Source organism: Stenella coeruleoalba, assembly GCF_951394435.1.
Source record: "Stenella coeruleoalba genome assembly, chromosome: 15".
Classification (NCBI taxonomy): domain Eukaryota; kingdom Metazoa; phylum Chordata; class Mammalia; order Artiodactyla; family Delphinidae; genus Stenella; species Stenella coeruleoalba.
Window position 1 is genome coordinate 35,438,702 of NC_137161.1, and position 22,789 is coordinate 35,461,490.

General features: G+C 39.5%; 1 protein-coding gene across 1 annotated transcript in view; it reads left to right on the top strand.

The window, feature by feature from the left end:
• PLCB1 (phospholipase C beta 1) overlaps positions 1-22,789 on the top strand; it is a 625,151-nt gene that overhangs the window by 216,720 nt on the left and 385,642 nt on the right. The window contains exon 3 of the mRNA XM_079944642.1: positions 15,542-15,610. Coding sequence (XP_079800768.1) covers positions 15,542-15,610 — 69 coding nt within the window. The remainder of the gene's footprint in view (positions 1-15,541; positions 15,611-22,789) is intronic.

Genomic DNA, 22,789 nt, shown 5'->3' on the forward strand with positions numbered 1-22,789 from the left:
CTAAACTACAGATTCAGTGCAGTCCCAACTAAAAGCCCAGAAACCATTTTTTAAAGATATCAACATACTTAAAAAATTATATGGTAATGCAAAGAACTGGGAATTACCCAACTCAATACTAAAAAGGAAGAACAAAGTTGGAGAACTCCCACTATCAGATTTCAAGTCTTACTATACAGTTATAGTAATCAAGACTCCTGTATTAGAGAATGCTTGCTGAAACTTCAATGAGATTCTGTCTACCAAGTCAGAGAACTGGGTTAAGCCAGGTATGTTGAGATCCCTGGGGTATTAGAATCCTCAGCCATCTAGGGGTCTCAGTCTCACCATCTATAAAATGGGGATAAAATTAGTTTTTCACTTACTTACAATTTTTTCCCATTTTTAACTTTCTGTGTATGTATTTTCAGTGTTATCCAGAGAAATAGATCTGTCTATCTAGAAAGAGAGAGATACATTGTAAGGAATTTGCTCACATGATTATGGAGGCTGAAAAGTCCCACAATCTGCTGTCCAAGTCCAAAGGCCTGGGAGCCAAGGGAGCTGATGGTATAAGTCCCGATGTGAGTGCAGGAGAAGATTGTTGTTTCAGCTCGGACAGTCTGGCAGAGAGGGAATTCTTCCTTTCTCTGCTTTTTTTGTTCTATTCAGGCCCTTAGGGGATTCGATGATGCCCACCCACATGGGGAGGGCAGTCTGCTTTCTCAGCCTACTGATTCGAATGCTCATCTCATTCCAGAAACACCCTCATCAGGACACACCCAGATGTTTGACCAATATCTGGGTACACCATGGCCCGGTAAAGTTGACACATAAAATTAACAATCACAATGTGTCTGTGATGTTTTATAACCTAAAATAGTTGGAATTTGTCTTTTTTAAAAAAGGTCATATAAGTCCTATATATTAACTGGAGTAGCCTAACTACTATAAAAGATAAACTCTAGAATGTCAATGGCTTAACACAATTATTTCTCATTCACTTAAGAGTCCAGTGTGGGGGTGTGTGGTCTGGAGATGGCTTTTTTCTACCTGGTGATTCAGGGACCTAGGCTCTTTGACCACAGTGTAAAGGAAGAAGGGGAAGGAAAAAGGCTCTGAAATGATCCTCATCCCTTCTATTTACGTTCTGTTTATGAAAACTAGTCATGTGACCCTCCTTAAATGAAAGGCATGCTGTGAAATGTGGTTTATGACTAGGCAGTGATTTTGCTGTAATTCTCTACAGTGTGTAAGGCAAAGTGCAAACTTGTGATGGAAAGTTAGTTGCCTCTGCCTTAAAGCCTGCATTGCCCATCAATGCTGAACTGCACAAGCCCACCCACCTGGGTATAGGGAAGAGTGGCACCATAAGAATACAGTCCTTCAGAAATCACCAAGTAGCATGGTGCAGTTAACTCCTTAGGTTTCCGTGCCCTGTAAATGACTTAATACTAATTCTATCAGAAAATGTTTTAAAAGCACTTGGGTATGCTTACATATTACTAAAATAATATTAAGGAAATCACTCATTCTAGTCTCAGCATTAAATGATACTTTATCTTACAAAGAACCCCTTCATGCTGTATTTTTCTTCTTTAAAAATAGACATGCAGAGTGGATATGACACAAAATGAGGACCATCATGTCTGAAATTTATTTGTCTTTATATTTGCACTGATAAGTTCTCTTTCCCTCTTTCTCTTTCTTCCTCTCTCCCCTCGCATCTCGATTTTCAATTACTCACGTATTTTATTTTAAAATAGCGTCTGATCATTGTTAACATCAGTGATTTTCTTTAAAGAAGATGAGATGCTTTTTCTGTGTGCTTTAATCTAAATATGAGCTTTTATAAGTCAGGGAATTATTAAGAACAAGAAAGCCTGTCATATCCACATGGTATTTGTTACCAATTTATGTGTGTCCATGCCAGTGGTTCTCAAACTTGAGAGTATATCAGAATCATCTGGATGGTTTGTTATAACACAGCTTTCTGGATCCCACCCCCAGAATGTCCTATTCAGTGGGTCTGGGATGGGACCAAGGAATTTGTTTTTCTAACAAGTTCCTAGGTGATGCTGATGCTGCTGGCCCAGGGACCATACTTTGAGAACCAATGACCTTTCTATCAAGTAATACCAAAGAGGTAGGAATAAAGACATTGAATCTATACCTTTGGACTATTTGATGTGTCCCAGCTTTTGTACTAAAAAAATAATGCCAAAAGACATACAGTGCTTAAGACTCAAGTTAATTTAATTCCATAATCATAAGGCAGAACAGTACCAATTTCGGTACATGGAGAGTTCTGTACTTAATTTTGACTGACCCACATAGAGCAAATGTGATTCATCTGACTTAAAATTGAAAACCCAAATAACCTAGGTTGTGAAACACAATATATTTTTATGATGGGGCCTAAAAGGAGACAAATTGGTTATTAGAATGATAGGAGTGATTTGGCCAAAGGTATATAGGGAGTAAGTTGCTCAGACATCAAGCAAAGTAACAAGAAAATTATGAAAACTTTACGAATAAGCAGGGTAGACTGTTTTCACTAAACATGAGCCCAGGGTCTGAGCTATACAGATTTAAGAATTTTCTCCTGAATATTTACTTTCTTAGCTATACAGGGGAAGTAATTCTGAGGAAGATTTATTTTTAAGGTTTACTTTCATCTAAGCAAGAAGAAACCTATTGTGCAATAATGAAAACAAAAATGGTCTGTTCTCTAGGTGTTCAACACTTATGTTAAGGATTCATGAGTTAGTTATTTAGAAAATCATATACCCAGGGACATTGACCCTGGTCAAAATGTAGGCTTTATAGGAAATGATAAAATTCGGTTGCTCTATACTCTAGAGAGTAAAGTAGTTCACCCTAACATGAAAAACTGTGAAATGAAAGAACAAGAATTACAGTGGGTCCCTTTTTTGTCAGTATGACGCCTGCCTGGAATCAGCATACAGGACTCGCTTCAAAAGGTGAGCAGTGATGACGATCAATAATGTGATTTTTCTAGGAGATGATCTGGAACAAGAAGATAATTGACATACCAGGAAGGTAATATTCAGGCAGCCAAGGAAGCTAATGATTATTTCTTCTGGCTATTGTGCCCTTGATGAAAAATTTTAATACAATTATTTTTTCTCAGTTATATGTACAAAGGAGGCATTAACAATGAGAATGTCTTGATTTGAAGAAAGGAGAGGATACAAAGAAATCTGCCCCTCCTTCTGCCAGTGACAGTTTTATTTGGGAGCAATTCCACTCTCCATTGCTCCTTCTTTTATCACCCGATTTAATATTTCAGGAAAGTTATCCAAGGATGGGTTCCTGTGGTTGTCTTTCTTGGCACCATTCTATGGCTTCTCTGTGTATTCAGAGTGTTCTTCTGCCTTGAGGAGGTGAAGTTCATGCCTAAGCATGTACAGAAACCCAAGGTCCGGTGCTTCTCCCAGGGCCCTCAGAGTGAGTTTTCAGGAAGTCAAGTTGGCACACCTGCCATCCATTGTCATCAAGCAGCATCATCAGGAAGGGAGGTGGCCCTGTGGCCCCACTGTTTCTTTCCCTCTCTCCCATTTTCAGTCTTGGGTGTGTCCTTCCTGCCCTGACTCTGTCCAGGCATGGCCAGCCTATGAGATGACCCCAGCATATCTGCTTTCCTCGTACTCTTGCTCCATCACCTCACAGAGCTACCAGAGATGGAAAGCTCCATGAATTTCTCGTGAAGGTCAAGACACGGATGGGTGGGAAAAAGACAGTGTCTTCTATTAACTGTCCTTCTGTCTTGTTTCTACCTGTTGTTCTGAAGCTGTAATTGGAGTAAACATAAGGCCTCATAAAAGAAGTTTTACACAGTATGATTTTCTTTCTTGTTGTGGAGTGCAAATGCAGAGCATATAGGTATGTCACCCCATCCTTCCCTTTTTGGCTCCAAGCTGAAGAATTCCAACAAAATCATTCATTCAAGCTTCCTCTTGACAAGTAGCTCACTTCCCACCTCCCAGTTCTGTCCACTCCTCCGTCCACATCTTACTCTGGCAACTTAAAGTTCTGTATTCCCTCTTTAAAACATTTTAGTGTTTAACGAACTTACAGAGTTCATTAAACTTAATGTTTAATGGAATTCCCTCCTTTCCACGTTAGCTACTACAGTCTGATTCCTATAAAACTGTAAGCCCCAATTTCATCTTCTTGTCTAGATCTGTGCCATCTCGATGCTATCCCAAAATTCCTGTTGGGTAACCTTTACGAAGTCACTTGACTTGTTCTTGAGCTTTATCCTTGTTTGACCCCTTAATGATTATCAGCTCTTTTCTTTTCCCTCTTCCTACAGGGTTCTCCCCTCAAGAGCTGTAACTCTTCAATTTCACAGTCTTCCCGTACATTGCCTTTCAAATCTGTCCCACACTAGGTCTGACTGTGTTTGCTTTTCACTTAACTCCCTCGCCATTCATAGAGAGGTAGTAATACTAAACTAGTAGCGTTTGTGAAGAACGCTTAGAGAAGTGATGTTACTTACATAAAAGCTTTTAAAAATGTGATCTTTATTCACTTTTAAAGTTTTAATGAAATTATGAAATGAATTATTTTTCTTCATCTTTGGAGTAAAATTTGTATGTTTAAGGATGTATTTTTTTTAAAGAAGGGAAGTCAGAGTAGCTGGTTGAAAATGGAATAAATCCTTACCAAAAAGAAAGTGACCTAAAATATAGTGGGTATGAAAATATTTCTTTTTAGCCCTGAATATGACAAAAATGAACTATGGTTTGGGAATTAGGTAAGCTGATGCTTTTTATAGGTTTTTCTCACTAAGAAGAAGAGAAAACTATTTGCACATTAAATTAGATGATATATACTCATATATGTATTTCCCAGGAAATAGTCAAAATATTTTAAAACCTGATTAAGGATGATACAAGATAAAATACAGTGTACAGTGACCGAGAACTCACTGCTTCAAAAAATGCTCATTTAGTAGATGTATCACAATGATTAAGACTGTTTTCAAAGAAAATTTAAGGATTCCAAAAACCTGCAGAAATATATCAAAAGCCAAAGACAATAATAAATATACCAAATATATACAGAAATATATCAAATGCCAAAGACGATAATAAATATAAAAATGTGATTCAAAAAATTGTATGCATGTGATTCAGAATGCTTTTGAGTTTAAGAATAACTTCTAAGTTGTTTATTTGCAAATGATAGCTGTCTTGGATCATGTTCTCCAAAGAGACCCAAATACAAGTGGCTGCGCACAAGAGATTTATTAAGGAAGGGTTTCCAGGAGACAACAGTAAGAGAGTGGAGGAAACAGGACAGTGAAGGAACAGAAGCCAACCCAGGGTGAGCTTTCAGGTGAAGTCCAAGCCTCAGCCTGGGAGTGTGTTCTGCCCCAAGGCAGGGTAACTGGGCTTTCATGCTCCTGCACCTGTCACCCTTAGCTGTAGCTCTCTGAGCAGAAATAGCCTCCCAGGCACTTCCCATTCTCTGTGCAAGGGGGTCAAGTGCTCCAGGAGGCCAAAGACAGTCAAAGGTCAGAGGGTCAGTTATTAGGAGGGAATCAGGCAAGCACTGGGGAATGGATGTCCAGCCAGTAAAGGGGACCAGCAAGCATCAGGGTGGGCATTAATAGTTTCCTACAGGAGCTTTATTAAAATTTCCTGGAAAGTAGAAAATGACCCTGGATTTAGTGAACTTTCTATTATATAAAGTTCTTGACATGAACAGCTGGCCTCATTATGTGTACTTACATTAGGGTTGAGATTGATCAATAGTTGAATGAAAAAGAGTTTACCTCTGGTGAAATTACAGCACCCAGGCAGGACCTTGGGAATGATGTGTTTACTGACTAAGTGACTATTCTTCTAGGGACAATTCATTAAGCATGGTACTCCCCATTAGACATATCCAGTCCTTATCCCAACAAATGAGCATTGGAAGAAGCTCAGCTGGATTCCTTTTGTCTTACCAGAAAGCAAAAAGTGATCTTAAGAAGCAAGTCTTCTTTGAAAAGAAAAAAAAATGACGTTATTACATACTTGTCAACTTCAAATATCTCATTTTAGAAGCTATATTAACTCCTTGCATGTTCAGGGTGTCATGTGAGATTAAAAGGTCATCAGAATCCTATGGTTGCTGCTTTTCCCGCATGCCATAAGTTCTGGTTTATTGTTTTTTCATTTTTGCTTGTTTTAAGATATTTTCTGTTTTCCCTTTTGATTTCTTTTTTGATTCATTGGTTGGTTGTTCAAGAGTACGTTGTTTAATTTCCATGAATCACAGGTTTTAAAAAAAAGCCTTAGAATGTCCTTGATTAAGCAGTAAAAATTTTATTAAATCTTAAAAGAAAAAAATCTTGTGGTTGCCAGAACCCTGGGAGAGGCATGGAAAAGTAAAAACAAACTTCTGGGCAGAAACATGCGTGATAATATGTAGGAATGATTAGCTGAAGGAGAAAAATGAGACAATCTGGTTAGACATTACAATGTGGCTACCAGGGAAGGAAAGGATAAATGCCAGTTTTGTATACTTCAGAAAATTTGGAAGTCATCAGACATTCCATGATTGTGTGACTGAAAAGAAAAGGAAATACGTCAGTTAACAGCTCAGTTGTCTCATGCACAACGTTGAATCACAACATCAGGAAATAGGCCAAGCATCTTTAGAACCTCTCCTTGACTTTGTCTGGGCTGTAGGGCACAATGAGGAAATCACTGCTTTAATCTGTAGTTTTATTGATGCTACCAATAAAGACAGTAGTCTGAAGAAGACTTTTCTTAAACAGTCTTATTATCAGTTCTCTCATTGTTTTTAGGATTCTGTTGCAATTGTTTCTTAAATGGATCTAGGCAGCTTGTCCAATATCCTACAGAATGTCCTACAGCAAGTTCTAGCCCTGGTGAATTAGCCGTCTCTATGCGCAGCTGTTGTCTTCTCTTTAATATCTAGGACAGAGGTTCTCAAACTTCAGATTGCTTCTGAATCATCCCAAAGTTTAATTAAAATACAGATTGCTGGACCCCACCCCAGAGGTTTAGATTCAGTAGGTCTCGGGTATTACCTGAGAATTTGCATTTTGCACATATTCCAAGGTGATGTTGATGCTGAGCCTGTTGGTCCAGGGACCACATTTTAAGAACTACTGGTCTAGGGAAATGAAAGAATTTAAGTCATATAAGCAGATAAGTGATATGCTCAAATATTACAGTAGGATAAGATTAAGAGACTAGAAGCAGCTTGCACTACCAGATAAAAAAAAACTTGGCTGGCTGTTCAGCCATAGGGAAATAGGTGTAGACCAGAAATAACATTTTAGATGATTTAAGGGGAAGTCTGGCTATGTTTAAATTATCTGGACTTTTCAAGCGGAAATAGCTTGTTTGCCTGATTGATCAATATCATTTCCATATGTCTTTTCAAGAGACCTTTTATGGAGATTGGATTTTATGCTCACCCAAAATATCCACAAAGATCGTTTTCCACAATTGTGACACTATTTGCCAGATGATGAATGCTGTTTCTAGTTAATCTGATTAGACTGAAATCAGGACTTTTGCTGAGCACAGGCGTAATAGAAAAATGTGACAATGCAATCTTTATCACCGTAATACAATTAAAAAACAAACTCTGAGTCTTTAACAAATGCAATATCATTATTTGTCCATAAAAATGCCATGAATCCCTCCATGAGACGCCTGTTAATAAATACAAACTAGGAAAATAAAACATTGGTCATCAACTTTCATTATACTTCTGAATTTATCTTTAGCATATGTATAGATCTTCCATGTTGATTATAGAGTCTTTTTTCTCAGTTTTTAAAACGATAACCAAATAAGTTTAAAATAAACCCAGTTACTATTATTTTAAATCTCCCGTTTTTCATTTATCATTTTAAAAAATTGCTAAAAGATATTTTCTGAAGTAATATGGTCTAGAAACTTTTCCTTCCACAATCGTACATGCATGGAGTTATAAATGTATCATGTTATAAACATACATGTTGTTAGAATTAAGTTTTATTAACATTATATCTTAATAAAAGGTTTGGTACTATGGACATAATTTTATGTTCAGCTGCGTTACCTTTCAACTTAAGCAACTTTTTATTATTAGATGAATATATAAAAGTTTCTCAGGGCGCTAAAGAAGGAAGTAAGAAGGAGGAAATTTGGCTATTGCATAGCCAGGAGCTGAACTGTCTTGCTGGTTATGTGCGAAGGAGGAGCTAAATAGATATTTGCCAATACACTTCACATTGCCTTGTGGGGACCCAGCCTCACAGCCTCTTAAAATTACTGTTACATTCCATTTATCATGATATTTGTTTTCTTGTACATGAACAAAGAAATGTTCTTTTTCTGTTCGTACCACTCAGTTAATATTCATGCTATTTTATTAATACTGAAAAATAATTCTTTAGCAAAAAAATCGGTCTGGAGGAATATGAATTCTTTTCCTATCCTGTACTAAGTCTCAGTGATCTTGATCAATGGGTATATTTTTCTCTGGGACTCAGTTTCCTCATCTGCAATCTCCCCCAGTTCCCAAAGTCTGTGGTTCCATTATAGTAATTGTTTCCTGTTGGACATATTCAAAAAAGATGACAGCGTTGCAGTCATTTTTATACTGGGAAGAGTGCCAACATATGTAAAGTCATTTACGTTTTAATTAAATGCATTAGAACATGGAAACAATGGGGGTAGTGTATTAGTTATCTATTGCTGTGTAACAAATGACCACAAACTTAGTGGCTTGGAACAATACACATGTATTATCTCACAGTTTCAAGTGGGTTAGGGTCTCACCTGCCTAGGGTCTCACAGGCTGCAGTGAAGGTGTCTACTGGGCTGTGTTCTGTGGATCTGGAGTTCCTCCTCCAAACTCATTCATGTTGTTGCCACAGTTCAGTTCCTTGTCACCATAGGACTGAGGCCCTTAGCTCTTACAGGACTTGTCTTTTCATAGACAATACAGGACAGAGCCAACACGTAAGCATCTCTGCTGCTTTGAGTCTCTCACTGCTGGATCTCTTTTGAAAGACTCACCCAGGATATCTCTCATTCAGTTAAATTTAAGTCATCTGTTCAGAGACTTCAATGACACCTGCAAGATGTCTTCGCATTTGCCATATAAGGTTACATAATCATGAGAGGAATAGTCCATCACATTTGCCATACTCTGTTGGCTAGAAGCAAGCTGCAGGTCCTGACCGCACTAAGCGGGAGGGGATTGCACAGAGGCATGGACGTCAGGGGCAGGAGTCGTGATGGCCAGCTTGGAATTCGGCTTGCTACAGGTGGGCAAAATGTTGGGTTCCTGATGCAGTTGTTTAACTGACTAGCAATTGTCACTGAAGGTCTCCGTCAGTTCTCTCATCTGCAAAGGGGAGGAATATAATACTCATGACAGTGGTGCTGCCAAGACTGATGAGATAATATGTACGAATTATCTTACAATTCTCGGCACGTGGTTGGTTCTCTGTTGGTAGTAGTTAAAAGTATTATTGCTGTTGTTATTATTAATTATATTATTTGACTTTGCCTCTTTTAGTGATAGGAAACTTTCATCTCATTACAGTAATTTTTTCAGTTTTATTTTATTAGCTCAAAACTGTCAATAGTTACAGTTCATAACACATGAACTAGTTCATTGCTTTTTCTCCATTTCAAATATTAGTCTTATTGATATTTCGCATTTAACTGTGACATTAAAAGTAAAACCAATTTCCTCTACAAATTGCCTCTTACTTTATTCTCTTATTTTGTTTTATGAACTATCTCTGGAGTACTAGATTTTCATATCACATTTTGTTTGTTTCTTTGTTTGCATTCTGTGCTTTTCTTCTAGATGCTTTACCTATCCATTTTTGGCTTTTCTACTGGGGTCTTTTCCCTTTCACTTAGAATGGGAACTATTACAAGAATAAGGATGTATATGTGTGCAGGACTCCCTGCTTGCTAAGTGGAGATCTCAGTTTAATATCTCAGTTGATTGAACAGCAGCCCACTGAGAAAGGTATTGCTGGCGTTGGCATCTCTGTTTGACAGATAAGGATTCAAGGCACAGACATCTGTGGTAACTGGCTTAATAATGCATAGGTTACAAATGATAATTCTGAGAGACAACTTAAGTGTTCCGCCTTTTAGTTCTATGAAATTTGCACCATATTAAACATAGAATTTCTTAAATAAAGAAATCCAGATGTATCAACTTTCTCTTTTCTCTGCTGCTTGGTATTGATGACCTGGGCATCTCATTTCCTTGGACGTTTCCTACTCTGAGTTTCCATTGCAGGCTGGGAAAAAAAGAGAAGAATCGAGGCTAGGGAACAAAGACAACAAGAGACCAGGTGAAACAGGGTGCAAGGACTTTTTGAGAGGTATACTAAATACATTTTCACTCCCTCAGAAGTGGAATCAAGTTAAGGAACAAAGAGTCTATTTTGTCTGCTTCTCTTTAAAATAAAACACTTCATTAACTGACTCTAAAGTTGTTTTATTTAAACATTGGACATTTTAGGGGGGTTGGCAGTCAATAAAACATATTAATGTCTTCTACTTTTGGGAAATTGAGGTTGAACATCTTAATGAATATACCACACGGGGAGGTATACATACCCAGCCATTAATATCTTCCCTGTGTAATGTTTATGACTGTAATCGCTGCTCTGATTATATATTGTGTGAACTTGAAGCACGTTATTATAATGGGTGACAAATGGAATTTGGTTACAATGCACAGAAATTGGTATCCTGGAAGAGGGTTGCGTTTTAAATCGTATTCTTTCTTGAGTTTTCAGTGCATTTCATGGATCATCTACTTCACAGTGTGTTGGTGGCTGATGGATTGAAATCCTTCTGCTGAATAGTAAACATCAGAGATAATTTCGTCTTCCCTTAGCTCGTCTGTCTCAGTTTTCTCATCACTCATTCAAACTATCAAAAGTAAATCCCTGATTACTGTTAATTCACTTTTGTCCATACTGACCTAGAGAGAAGACACATCTGTCCACACTTCAGGGCATGCATCGGGGGTCCTAGGAATGTGGTCTCCAAGCTTTGCAGGGGCCATTGTGGGCCTTGGAAATAAAGGGTTTCTGTTAGTTCATTCTTCCTTTGCTGGTTCAGGTAGCCCACAGGGCTTTGGGCACCCCAATACCCTTTCCTTGTTGGATGGGCTTAGAGGCAAGAGAGAACACATTTCCTCCTTTCACTTTTCTAAATGTCTCTAATGTTATGAAGTGTAACACAAAAGATATATAGTGTAGCATTTTCAACAAAAATAAAACAATTTCAATGATTGCTTGAATTTCTGAATAGAGGCATTTATTCTACAGAGTAAAATTTAATGCTAAGGACACATTAGAATAGGAGTTAGTGGCATTTGTCATTCGATAGTTTATGTTTAATTAAGTCAAATCTGAGCCTAGGTTATTCACCATTAGGCACACTTTTGCATTCAGTAGGTATAAAATTTTTATTTGACAGTTCCCTATATAAAGAAATGACTGTTTTAAGTTCGTCATACAACATAGTATAAGTAGTGTATAGTTTTATCAATCATGTTCATCTAAAAAGCCTTATGATAACAACCCTATGAATTAGTACATCAGTGCTTTTCAGTATGCTCCATGGACCAGTGGCAACAGCATCACCTGAGAGATGCAGATCCTCAGGCCTGTCGCAGTCCCACTGAACCAGAAACTCTGATGGATGGTGCTCAGCCAATTTATGTTTTAACAGGTATTCTAGGTGACTCCAGTGCAGCCTTTGAGAACCACTGATATAGAAAGTATTATCATACTCATTTTATAGATGATACAATTGATGCTAAGTGTGGTCTGATAATTGGCCAAATACATGACTAGTTAATTTTAGGGCCCTTCCTCAAACCCAGGTTTTCCACTTAAAAATCATGGGCCCTCCCTTTCTTAAAGAAAAGAGTAAAGGAATAGTAAATTCCGTAAACTGGAAAACAGTAACTCTTAAATGAATTGAGAAAGGGACCATTTTCCTGCTTTCTCATCATGCAAGTGGGATGTTAAAACTATTAACACAAGAAAATTAACCTAGAAAAGTTTTAATGACACAAGTAACATTTTTGTGGTCCCATGCATTGAGTTCCTCATTTTCTTTTTAGTGGAGGAGCAAATAGGATGTAGTTAAGTCCCAGAGGGGTGGCTGTTGTGTGTTAATAGAAGTGGGAAACTATTTTAATCATGGCTTTCTAACCGAATGAGTCCGTGGATAGATTTCCACCTGGGTCTTTCCTATGCCACATTACCCACGCTGAGAGTGCCCTGCGGTGGTTTTCCTGCACGCACGATTTTACACGTGCTCCAGAGTCGCTGTGGTATCAGAATGAAAACTTAGGGCAGCTGGCGCTAACTACCCCCCTGTGACTTGGGAAATGAATGTTTCCTCTTGAGCTGAAAGTAGAAGACAGCGTTCATGATCTGTAATAGAAAAGTCTATAGAATGCTGCCTGCTAAGGTCTATTTCCTTGTGAACTCAATTTGGGCTTTGTGTATAAAAACAAATAAGTAAAGTTTAAGTCTATTGTTTATTCAACTGGAATTTCCTTGAATAGAAAATGTTATACAATTAGGTAAATGTACCGTGTATGTGTGCGTGATTTTTATTCTGCATATATAAAAGAACATCATGCCACATTTATGGAAAAGTGCATCAAACCATCAAACATACATGCCAGTGTTTTATGAATAATTACAAAGAGGATGTGCAGATAACGACTGCTAAGTTCAGAAGTGACTGATAACTCTCCATGAGCTTCTGCTGTGTGTCCAGAGTGACTTGTTTTCTGCACAGGACTCCTGACTCTGTGCATTTGTAACTGCTGTTTCCTCTCCCTGGAACCCTCCCCACCAAACACACAGAATTATGAGGCTGGCAAACTCCTTTTCCTCCTCGCGCGTCAGCTGAAAAGATGCCATAGCCCTTTGTAGTCCACGTCTGCAGTGCACTTTGAAATGTCTCCTTTAGAGTGTAATCATTAGCTTTGTGCATGAGCTCCTCTTTGTATTTTGAGCTATCATTCCTCAGTACCTAGCCTGTACCTAACACATTGCAGCATTCAATAAGTAATGCTCGACTGAATTAATGACTGGTATTTCCACTTGGATAAAGCCCTCAAGCCAGCATCTCCAAAATGCAGTATCATTTTGCCCAAACTTCCAAGCCCCAGCGAGGAAGCTGGAACCCCTAGAGCTGTAGATGCCTCCTGTCTTTCCTTTAGTCAATTCTACCTCCTTATCATCACTCTCATCTTTGTCCCCAATACCTCTACCCTCATTTGGTCTCCTGTCTTTTAACACTCTACTCAGTTCTGGTCTTCTAGATTAAGCTTCTTCAAGCTTGGTTCTCTTCCTGTTAACTCCTCTTTCAACAAATGTTTTTGCTGCCATTGCCATGGAGATGAAGAAACCTGGGCCAAATGCTCCACCTCTTCACATCTGAATGCTTTGTATGCATTTGCCGCAGTGAGGCCTTGAGTCCAGCAGTTGATACCATTGGTTTCTAACACTCACTAGGTGACCTTTGATATTGTGGATGGTGCGTCCTTGGGGGAACCATGGCACCTGCTACTCTGTCTTGCAGGATCCTTGCTGGGTTGCTACCTGTCACACCCCAGGGTTTAGGAGGGTTTCCACAGAGTCATGCACAATAGAGAATGGGTTAAGGAATTCACTAAAATGGGGGAAAGCAAACTTACAAGGCCAGTGTGAGCAAAAGAAGAAAAGGTGCTGTTTCCTGTCCTCCTGCAGCCCACGGAGAGGTATGCGGGGCCAGGTGTTCTATTGGACCTGCTGTGTGGTTTGCACCCCAGTGGAGAGATTCCATCTCATCTTTGACCCTTATTATGCTGCAATCATGAAATCAACCTTAGGCTCAGGAAAATAATCAGACCATTTTGCACCAAACATTTGGAATCAGGGGCAGCTGTTTGAAGGAATTGTCTGGGAACCCATGGCGCCAGTCCTTGTAGATGTTGGGGCCTATGAGAAATTATAGCCACTCCTGTCCAGATGCAGTTCCTCCCGCTGGGAGATGGGAGTAGATGCCTGAATCCCACTGGCTCCTTCTCTAGAAAACAGGTTGGATGGCTCTGCTTATTGCACCACAGTCTCATCTGGCTGGTGGCAGATTTCACCGGATAACTCGGTGACGTGTGTGTCCCAAATTTCATGGCTCAGTGACCTTAGCCAGACTTTCAATGTTTCCATCCTTTTGCCCAAATCCCTTTCTGGTCTCATCTCCCATGATTTTTCTTCATATGTTCAGCATATGGAATTCTGAATGTCGGCCATGTGGATCCCCTCCCCCACTGCCACTGTGCCTTCCCTTGTGGTCTTCCTCACTCTTGGATGCCCCCTTATCCCCCTCTTCTTCCCACCCACTTCCCATGCATTATTCTCCTGCTCTGAGCACTAAGGGCCATGAAGACCTCAAGGTTCTGCCCGAACCTCTGGTCCTCTCTTGTCTGGATATTTGCTCATGTGGTACACTCCAGCTGGGTGAGCCCCTTCCCTCCCCACTTCTCTGTGCTCCACAGACTTTTTTCTGAGCCTCTCAGGGAAAAATGATCTTTTCTCTGTTGACCGCACCCCCCCCCCCCAGCAGTTAACTTTAAAGTTGGCATTAGCATGCTCTCCCTTGTCTTATGCGTACACTTTACTCCACAGGTCCATCCAGAGAAGCAGCCATATCTTTTTTTTTTTTTTTTTTTTTTTGTGGTACGCGGGCCTCTCACTGTTGTGGCCTCTCCCGTTGCGGAGCACAGGCTCCGGACGCGCAGGCTTAGCAGCCATGGCTCACGGGCCCAGCCGCTCCGCGGCACGTGGGATCTTCCCGGACCGGGCACGAACCGGTGTCTCCTGCATCGGCAGGCGGACTCTCAACCACTGTGCCACCAGGGAAGCCCCTATGCAGCCATATCTTATATGTCTTGTACCCTAGAGTAACTTGCATGTTATAGGTGTTCAGTAATATATAGTGAATAAATGAAAAGATCAGGGCATAAGGGATGTGTGCAAAAGGCTGGGGTGCAGGTAGGGGAGGCAGGTCTGCGTCTTTACCTTGGCCAGGTGGGCTGGGTATCCTGTGAGCTGAGGGGAGCACCTCCTTCCTCTTCCCCATCCTAATCCCCCACCCCGCTCACAAATCCTCACCTACACTCAGAGTGACTCTCAGGATTATTTTTCAACAAGGGAACAGGAAGGCCTGATTCATCATGACTTAGGAATGGCTTGTACGATAGGCTGGAGACCCAAACCACACATATTATACATTTCAAAATGTATTATGACATATATATATATAAAACTGAAGAACTAGCAGGTAGCTATCTTTTTGTTTCCATTCCAATTCGATCGATAGGCAATGCATGTAAGAGGAAAAATATCCCAACCGCAGAGAAATTTTCAGGCAAGTCTTAAGATAATATTATTTTTTAAAGTGATGTCAATGCTATAAAACAAAGAAAAAGGATCTGTGTGTATGCTTAACGATTTCACATTTTTGCCTTCCAGGAGACGGAGCTGTTAGATCTCAGCCTTGTCAAAGATGCCAGATGTGGGAAACACGCCAAGGCTCCCAAGGTAGGAAGTGGAGTGTAGTATGCACACCAGCTGCTGCCTTGATTATTTAGCTGTGTCCTGGTATCAATTAATTGCCCCAGTTAAAAGTTTCTCTGTTGTAGATGTTATAAAACGCAATAAAACAGCCAGTCCTTTCAGAGACCAGTATGCTCTAAACACTACCATTTTTGTTAAAAGACGGAAACAACGAGCAAATATAGAGGCAGTTGGACATGGGGCTTGCTTTATGCCCTCGAATCTTATTTTTGTTTTGGAAAAAAAAACAAACAATGCCAAAGTTACTGGGTAATTCTAAATATTCAAAACGTGCTTAAAAGTATTTGAAAAATTCCTTGAGCCTCGTGAGCATACGTGGACTAACCTTTTAGACAGATAAACAAGACCCTTTAGCTCAAATGCTTTGCAGTTGGAATCATTCCATCCATGAAGCCAGAGAGTGTCAGATCTTTCTGCAAATGTTCCTAGTGAACACCCGCAGACTTTGGGATCAGTTATGTGGAATGTCAACTAGCTTGGGTTTGAAAAACTTACTGAAGAAATATCTAAAGCAGTGTTTGCAGTTTATTTAGTTTTGGAAGATGGTTTGAAAATGTTGAATATGGGACTTCCCTGGCTGTCCAGTGGTTAAGACTCTGTGCTTCCACTGCAGGGGGCATGGGTTCATTCCCTGGTCTGGTAACTAAGATCCCGCATGCCATGCGGTATGGCCAAAAAAAATTATTGAATAAAACATACATATATTTTAAAAATTTAGATTATCTGGTAGGGTATAGTAGCAAGATGTGTTGACTTGCCATCAAAGTGGGAAACTACTCGTTACTCTATTTAAATTTTAATACTTTAAAGACTTCTTCTGTAGCACAGAGAATATTGGCAAATAGGGAAGTACAGGTGCCATTCAGGGACTCTTGCCTCCTTCCATAATTGATATAAAACTAGCGATTTTCTATTTGAGTATCTACCTGCAACTTTTGTTTTATTCCTTAAAAAGTCAAAACACTTTCTTTGACATCAAAAATTAGCTGTTGCTGTGGAGATGCAGGAAGGGAAAAAGTCACCTACAATGATTATTCTTCAGATACCTAACAGTGCAGTAGTTGCTGGCAAATTTTGTCATAGAGCAAACAGGCAAATACTGCTTTTATTGCTGAAGGGGTTAAGATGATCTACAGGAAAATGTGGAAAATGAAAAGAGAAAAATCAGAATTATTTTCAAGAGGGTTTCTATAGGTGTTTCATGTGAAAACGGCCCATTATTTACATTCATCTCTTAGTAATACAATGATATTTCATTGGTTTGGTCTTTCGGTTTTGTATCAAGCTTATCATCATTAATGCTTTGTTGATGATTCAAAATTGTTCAATTTTCAGGGTAGAAAACAAAGTTTTTTCTTCTTCTCTCAACAACATTTCAGCCAGGTTTCATGTAAGCCTGTTATTGATAGTTCTGAGAACTATATTGATAACAGTTATGAAGTTTGTCTTTCAACGCAAGTTTATTGGCCTAACTTGAAGTTTCATTGTCAGTATTGGTTAAAGACAGTTGCCTACCCTCTATCAGACCCCCTTTGTTTCTGGACTTAGGGAATTCAAGTCAGTTCTTCTGACACATGGAGACTTGCTTTCAAGCTTGACTCTTTTACTGCAGCCCACAGCCTGCTTATCAGTTAAGTGTTTCATTTATGTACGTGGTTTGATAAATGTCTGTTGAATGATGAGAAATGAACAGAACTAGGGTGTGTACTCTGCTCAGTTGATAAACCACTATTAGATTCTAAAAGGCTTCTATTGAGGACAGATTTCAACACTCAGAGTGCTCTGGCTTTTACTGTTTTTTTCCACTAAGATTTGCTTTCTCTGTGGATTATCCATGTTCTTGTTTTTTTTTTTTTTCACTTCCTATTCCCTGCTGGGGTTCAAGCACCTCAATCTATTTTAATATTTTCAAAGCCGGATTCTGTCACATGTTACCTGTGTGAAATTCCTGTGACTTCTTCCTCGCTGGCTAAATAGTGATAATACTCATACTAATGCTACTAATAATAAATGCCTACTTCATATCATTGCTGTAAGGATTAAATAAAATAATTCATTGGCAAAGATTTAGCAGAGAAGTTCTCAAATTTAAGAGCTTGTAGAATTACCTGGAGAGCTTTCAAAAAAGGCTGATCCTTGTTGTCTACTTCCAGAGATGCTACAAGAATCTAATTAAATGTGCAATGTGGCATCAGGGTTTTGAAAAGTAAATTTGCCACAAAATTTGAACACTGCTGCCTGAACTCATCACCACTATATAGTAAGCACGCATTCAGTAGTAGCCACTGTTGTTGGTATTATCATCATTATTTTTGTATTTATTATTATTAAAATCACAATCAGATTTGCAAGAAGTCAGATTCATTTCACTCAGCTTGAAAAAGTTGATGTTATAAAGAGAGATTGGAGCAGGGGCTTGGCTGAAAGGGGCTTGGTGGATGGACAGGCAAGAAAGAAGTAGGTATTAATGCCAGTTCTAAAGTCTTTAAGTTACAAAAGAAAACCTTGGCTTGAACTGGATAAATAAAAAGATAATTTATTAAAAAATGATTGGAACGTATTGAACAATTCAGTGGAATTTCTGGGTTTAGATGAAGTCGCATTCAGCTGCTCAAAAAATTGTCACCAAAGAATAGGTGCCTCTTTCTCTCACCAAACTGGCTTCCAAGGTGCTGGAAGGGATTCCCTTTCCATCCTCAGGGTCCCCATGGTGGCCACCTCTGCACACCATCCCTGGCAGCTCCCAGCTTCCCATGTGGCAGCAGTTCTATGTGGCAGGGACCAAAAGAGAAGCTAGTTTCCTCCAGAGTATTCCAGAATGATTGCAGCATAGCCACCTCATAGAAGGAGGCATATGGACCGGAGGAGGAAAACTAAATAAGAGGGGACCATTGTGTTGGCTAGAACAAAAGCAGCAGGACAATTACAAAGTGTAAAGACACCAACCAGTATGGAGTGAGAAAAGCTTGGGAACTTAGGACAAGAAGGCAATGTAATATGAAGACAGATTGAGTGGAGGACTTTCTGTGGGGGCTTATAGATCAGAGAGGAAGGCGGAACATGTGTGGAGCAGATACTATTTATCAAAACACCCAGGCACCCTGCAAATATTTATCTGTGTATTCATATTATTTTTGTTTTTCACAGCATCTCATTATATAAAAATTCACAATCTAGTTGAAGATGAACTGTTTTCTATGCCTGCTGTGATTTGAAATAACATTTATAGGACATGAAAAAGCTTCTACGTGTTGCCCCGTTAATGAATTTTAAATGTAGACTCCCAACGCAATGCATACAATTCCAGATCTGCTTTTCTGTACACAGCTTTTGTTCAAGTTACCAGTTTTGAAATTTCTCACTGGAGAGAAATTGGGAGATTTTTATCCAAAAGGAAAAATCACACTAAAAAAATCTTATCCTTTGAAATCTAAAATGTATTTATGTTTCCTTTCTTGCTCTCTCCTTTGTCTCCCCTTCCACCTTCCCTACCTTGCCATCCCCCCTCCCGCCCCCAGGTTTATGAAGCACATGTAAAGAGAAAGGTTCTGTGTTATATACATCTTGTCTATGCCATATACACATGCTCTCTGGATCTTCATTTCAACAGGATCTTTGCTTTTTAAAGGAGTGTTTATCACTGTGGTTTCTGATCTGTTAGTGGCATAGCATTAATAAAATGAATTAGGCCTAACTAGAATGAAAAATATCAGTGTCTTGTGCAGAGCAAGTTTTCTGATACTTTTTTGTGTGTGTGTGAGTGTATGTTCTAGAACACAACAAGAAGTGTATTTTTTCTATAGGCTATCCCAGAAAGTTTTCAGCAGCATTTCTGATAAAGATAGTTTCTTTATCTTCAGGATTCTTAGGAATTATTTCATCCTTAGGAATGTTGAAAAGTAGATGGGACTAAGAAAGTGGAGATGTGGTTTTGGGTGCCCACTCTGCCATTACTGAGCTTAAGTTGTTCTTTCTATCTGTGCCTCTACTTCCTCATCTATGAAATGGGTGTTGGGGGAGCACAGGATTTTAGGTGTGTAAGTCTTGTTAAGTATTGATTCCAACTTTTAAGGGCAGTTAATCAAGCCAAGGCACTCCATCTTACAGACTATAAAACATGTCCAGCAGGTTTACATGACCTAAAACTTCTTACTTTGGTCATAGCAAATCAGGTGAACTTAAGAAAAAAAGTCAGGTAACATTTGAACCAAGATAAGGTCTTATGCAAACAAAAAGAAAAGAAAAGAAGAAAGACATGTCAAATTTTTCATGTGAACTTCTTGAAAGTTCTAGGTTTGCTTTGGATTCCTGAGGGAGTAATGCCACAGTTACAGAGGCCCTCCCAGGTTTTAGTCCATGATCAGGTCTCCATATGCATGCAGCAGTATCACTGAAAAATATGTCTATGGTAGTACTTTCAACCTGTATTTTGTGCAAAGAAAACTGCTTCTTTTGCTTAACTGACAATTACCTAGTTCCTCCTATCAGTAAAAGGCAGTGTATTTCAAGTGTGTGATATTAATTTGAACACAGATACCTTGTATATATCCAGGTCACAATTAAATTCTAGGTGGTACAGGTACTCCCTACTTTTCGAAAGTTCACTTTACACCACTGCGTTTTTTTCGAAAGGCCTACATTAGTATGTGTTTTAGCTAAATGAAAGAAATCTGAAGAGGATTTTCACTTTTACAAAACATGGCGAAAAGCAGAAAAATAGCATTCAGCTTTTGTTTGCGGCGGAAGAGCGCTTATAGAGGTAAGCCTTGAGCGGGGCACCACCAAGCTCCTTTCCTGGGAACGGTACTCAGCATCAAGCCACCCCAGCTTTGTGCCGTGTCTGTGAGCATCTGTGCTTTTTCTCAGTTTATTTTGTGCCTCCCTTAGCAAGATGTGCCCTAAGGTAATTGCTTCTTCACTTTATGCCATTTCAGCTTGTGAAAACTTTTACAGGGATGCTCTTCTTTTCGATAATGGGGGAAATCTGTATATAATATCACCACAATCACTTAAGGTAGATTAGAGTAAAACTAAATTTTAAAAGCTGATCAGGTTTTGTTTTCCTAATCCTTATATAAAAATGATGGCTTTTCAATTTCATCATTGTTTTGACAAATGGACATTGAGTATCTGTTTCTGCCAGGCACTGTTCTGGGCACTAGGAAAACAGCAATGAACAAAAAAGACAAATAACTCTGTTCTCATCTAACATTCCTTTTCGGAGTAGGGAAGAGGTGGTAGTGGTAAACTGACTTTCAGAAAAAGAGAGAGAAAGAAAGAAAAAGGAAGGAAGGAAGGAAGGGAGGGAGGGGAGAAAGAAGGAAGGAAGGAAGGAGGGAGGGAGGGAGATGGAGGGGAGGAAGGAAGGAGGGAAGGAGGGAAGGAAGGAAGGAGGGAAGGAAGGAAGGAAAGAAGGAAGGAAAGAAGGAAGGAAGGGAGATGGTGGGAAGGAGGGAAGGAAATCCCTGGTTTGTTGTGTTTCCTGGTTTCCTTTGGGTGAATATTCCGAACCTGATGGGTTTCAAACCACACTCTGACATCACCGAGAGTTGGAAAGCAGTGTACACCACAGCCTTCAACCCTGTGAGCAGGCTCCCTCCAGCACCGCTCTGGGTGAGGGAAACAGATAACTGATAAGTCCCACAGAGACAAATAAAACAAGGACAGGAGACCATAGACCATGAGTGATAAAGAGGCTTCTTGTTTTATTGAGCCCTAGTGAGTAAGTTCTCTTGATAAGTTGAGATCATATAAGCAGAGACATGAATTAAGAGAAGGAGAAGCATTCCAGGCAGAGAGGGCACAGCAAGAGCAAAGGCCCTGAGGTAGGAACAAGCTTGGCATATTTGAAGACCGAATAAGAGGCCAGTGTGGCTACAGTGGAGTGCAGCAAAGAAAGGTGAAAGTCAGAGAGGTGGCTGAGGGCCACATTATTTTGGGCTTCGTAGGCCATGCTGATGATTTTGGCTTTTCCTCTGAGAGACATGGGAAAGGATCTGAATGTTCTGAGCAGAGGAGAGACAAAGATCTGACCTAGCTTTTAAAAGCATCACTGGCCACAGCCTTGAGAACAGACCACAGAGGACAAAGAAAAAAGCAGGGAGACCAAATAAATGGCTGTTGCAAATATCCTGGTCAGTGTTGATGATGAATTTTGACCAAAAGGTGTAGAAAAACACCAAAATCTGAATATGTTTTAAAGGCAGAACCACAGGATTTGTCAATGCATTGGATGGGAAGTATGGGGAAAAGAAAGGATTCAAGAACAGCTCTGAGTGCTTTGACCTGGGAAAGTGGGAGACTTGAGTTGCCATATCCTGAGATGGGAAGGAAGAAGCACATTTAAACAGAAAAATTCAGCTTGGTCTTTGGATATTTAAAGTTTGAGATGCCTATTAGACTTCTATCTGATATCATATTTGGATCTGCAAATCTGGAGGTCAGGGGAAATGGCCATGGAGTTATACATAACTTTGATTCTTTAAAGCTCAAGGCCAAGGGAGGTCTCCTAAGGAACGTAGGTGTCCAAGAAAGTTCTGATATCTAAACCCTGGGACCTCCAGCATTTAGACTTTGAGGAGATGAGGAGGAACCAATAAAAGAGACTGAGACTGGTATATTCCCCCAAAGAATGGAAAGCAGGAACCTTAAAGATACTTGTATACCCGTGTTCATAGTAACATTACTTACAATGACCAAAAGGTGAAAAAACCCAAATGTCAATCAGTAGATGAATGGATATACAAAATGTACTAGATACATAAAATGGAATATTATTCAGCCTTAAAAATGAATGAAATTTTAACACAGGCTACAACATGGGTAAACGTAGGAGAAAGTATGCTAAGTGAAATAAGCCAGACACAAAATGACAAACATTATGTGATTCCACTTATATGAGGCAGCTAGAGTAGTCAAATCCATAGAGTAGAAAGGAGAATGGTGGTTTCCGGGGCTGGAGGTAGGGGGTAGGGGAAGTTACTGTTTACTGGGGACAGAGTTTCAGTTTGAGACGATGAAAGGCTCTGCAGATAAATGGTGGTAATATTGTGCAACAACCTAAATTAATGTCACTAAACTGCATCACTTGACAACCATTAAAATGATAAATTTTATGGTATATATATTTTGCCACAATAAAAA